The sequence below is a fragment of the Athene cunicularia genome (assembly GCF_003259725.1).
Source record: "Athene cunicularia isolate RWA chromosome 6 unlocalized genomic scaffold, athCun1 chr6_part2, whole genome shotgun sequence".
NCBI lineage: Eukaryota > Metazoa > Chordata > Aves > Strigiformes > Strigidae > Athene > Athene cunicularia.
The window spans coordinates 3486494-3489630 of record NW_020799106.1 but is presented as its reverse complement, the minus strand read 5'-3'; the positions used below and the strand labels follow the sequence as shown (position 1 = coordinate 3489630).

The 3137-nt window shown below is 50.4% G+C and overlaps 1 protein-coding gene across 1 annotated transcript in view; it reads left to right on the top strand.

Moving 5' to 3' along the window:
• Positions 1-2813: 2813 nt before the first annotated feature.
• The window catches only part of CCDC6 (coiled-coil domain containing 6), a 54579-nt gene continuing 54255 nt past the window's right edge, over positions 2814-3137 (top strand). The window contains exon 1 of the mRNA XM_026851751.1: positions 2814-3098. Within this exon, the coding sequence (XP_026707552.1) occupies positions 2814-3098 (285 nt within the window). The remainder of the gene's footprint in view (positions 3099-3137) is intronic.

Sequence of the window (3137 nt, the reverse complement as noted above, 5' to 3'; positions counted from 1 at the left end):
AACATACCTCTTCTAACCCCTCATGCCTAGCAATGTATTTTATACAAATATTTCTGCTGTTGATGTGAGTTTATGAAACGCTGTTTCTAATTGCCCATTACCTCCTGTAATGATAGTTTCTGTGAATAAATGCCTGCCTTTTTATTGCTGCTTCTTGACATGAGTGTCTGCTTTGCTATTATTACAGTGCCGGTGACATTTTGAGAGTCTTTCTTTGGACCAACACCTCCCCTTGCCCCCTTATACCTTTGCATTTATTTTTTTTGTACAGTAACAAAATACTGGGGCAAGGAGGATTAGGACCTCGTCCTGCAGGTGCTGCAGTGGTGACAGGCTGGTCGCCGTGGCTTTACTGCCATGTGGAGCCCTTTGCCAGCTGCAGTGGGGGACAGGCCCCCAGCGGCAGCACCCCACGCAGCCTTGCAGCTGGGTGAAGCCTCTGTCGTGCGCCCTAAGACTCTAAAAGGGGTTTTTGCTAATTGCACTTATACCACATAGTTACAGTTTTTAATTGGTTTGGTTAACGTCTTACAGATGTGCAAAGCATGTGATTTTTTTTTGGGGGGGTGTTAATTAGGATAAAATTTTCTCTCCCTGTTTAATCTATTAATTTGGAGTAGTTGGCTGTAATTGTAATTAAATATATGGGTGCTATTTTTTAAATGACTGAACTGCTGTTATGACAAGAAGGATGCCATCTCCGATCTAAACATCAAGGGCCCTTGAGTTTTCCTCCCACTCCCCCACTGACTCAGTGTTTGTCATTGGGCAAGTACCTCAGCTCGCTACCTCCCTTTCCTGCCTTCCAGGGCTATTGTGCGAATTAATTAGATAATGTTTCAGCACAGCTTTGAACTGGAGAGTGCTACAGAAGTGCCAAGTTATAATTTATTGTTATAAAAGCCGGCACTGCTGGCTGGGAGCGAGACCTCTGATGCAACCGCAGCAGAGACGGACGGCGAGGCCGATGAGAAGCTCCCCTCTCTCCTCCAGACCCCTCCTCTCCGTTGTTCCCGCGGGCTGCAGCCCCTTCAGCCCGCTCTAGAGATGCTCTGCTGGGGCCAGCGCCAGCAGCTGCCTGGTGTCATCCTGGGGACGCAGCCCCTGGCTCAGCCGACCTGTCCAGGTTGCTGGATTGAGGATGTCACCTGCACTTCCCACTCCGTTTTCAGGCTAGTGTCGGTGCCTGAAGGAGCAGCGGCCATGTCGTCTGGAAAATTATAGTGCTCCAAATCAGCAAAGCACTTAATCTTAACATTGATAGGTCTGAAGAGTGGCTTAAGGTTAAGCACGTTGTGGGGCTTGCTGGGTAAGATTAGCCCGGAGCAGATGCGTGTTTTGCTGATGCAGGTTTTCAAAATATTTAGGCCTTGATTCAACAAGACACTCAGACGCGAGCAGTCCCACTGAAGGCAGTGGAAGTAACTGGCTAATCAAAGCCGGGCAGACGGATGAAGAAAGAATGTTAAGTTACAAACCTGTTTGTTTAGAAACGAGTTTGCTTTGAGGAGCACATGTGCGTGTGGACAGAGGCGACTGAGCACACTGGCTTGCGAGTGTGTACATGAACTAACGCTTCCTCACCACCCGCCTGAGCTTCCTGAATACCAGCAGACCTATTTAAAAGCAATTCTATTGACCTCTAACAAACCTGTCCAAAACAGTGCTCGAATCCTATTATAATCCCTCGGGCTTTTTATCCCAAAGCCTGCGCTGGCAGAGAGGCTCAGGCGGGCGCTGCTGTGGGGCAGAGGAGCTGGCGGCCGCCCCGGGCGGTGGAGCTTGTCCTGCCCCTGCAGACCCAAGGGGGTCCTGCAGGGACATTTTGAGAAAGCACCAAAAGCTCTCATGAGACCTCGTGGACATCATCTAGCTGGTCTGTGGAGAGCTGTGCATCTATAGCAGCATCTCCTGAGGCTGATGCTCTTATGTTTTGGGAGAAATCCCACCCTAATGAAGCCCAGGGATGGTAAATCCAGCTGGGGTGGGGGGGCTGCAGCTGCCTGGGCTGGTGCCGAGGGCCACTGGTGCTGATGGTCTTACTACATTTTAATGGCATCACCAGGCTCAGCACAGAGATAAGGGGATGCAGGAATCCAGCTCAGTTTCCGCAGGGCCGGGTGGGTGGTGCAGGACATTTTCGAGCCTTAAAAGCCCTGCGCTGATGTGGGGCTGTGCCAGCGCTGGATGGAGACCCCCATTTCCCATCTTCCTCCCCTTTTTGAGCTCCGTTTGCCTGGCACCGTCACGTGCTGGGGTGGGATGGAGCAAATAGTCACTGCAGCAAACAGTACCCATGCCGGAAAACTAGGAACGGCCCTTTTACTACTTTTCTTGTGATTAAGAGACCAAAAATAAAATGACCTGCACTTATATTCCCAGGTAGGCAAAAAGAATAATTACTTTACAGAGATGGAATTCCTTCATATATTATAGCCATTAAAAAAGAGTAAAATTTGAAATTTACTGTGGCATGGAACAAAAAGGCAGTGCAGTTAGAGATAATGAAATTCTTACTTGCCATTAACGGAAAAATTACTGTTGTTAAAAGTGCCCTTCATAAATAATTGAGAAACCAATTAGACAGTCTTGGTGACTAATTTATCCAGGAGCAATACGGACCACATTATGCTATATAATGAATGGTGCGTATGCTCCCTTACATCTCACTACAACTTGTGCCTTTATTCAGCCGCTACGACAAAGAATTAATAAAAAAGAAGAAACTAATGCACATGCTAATCAGAAAATACATTATCTGGAATGAGAGATGGACGTTAATATATCTTAATACGAAGTGGGTTTATAGAGGTATGGAGGCCCGAATTCACGTGCCATTTCGTCTCTGCGCTGTGGAGTGGAGCCAGGGCTGGGGCACCGCCATGCTCGCCCTGCCTCCGCGGGTTGGGTGCCCAAGGCCTGTCTGCCCGCAGCGCCCAAACCCGGGGGCTGCGAGCGGCTCCTGGAGCGTGGGCACCCGAGGGGCCTGCGGGGCCGGGAGGGACGATGCCAGGGCCGGGAGGATGACGCCAGGCACCGGCCTGTGGGGCCGGGAGGGACGATGCCAGGGCCGGGAGGATGACGCCAGGCACCGGCCTGTGGGGCCGGGAGGGACGATGCCAGGGCCGGGAGGATGA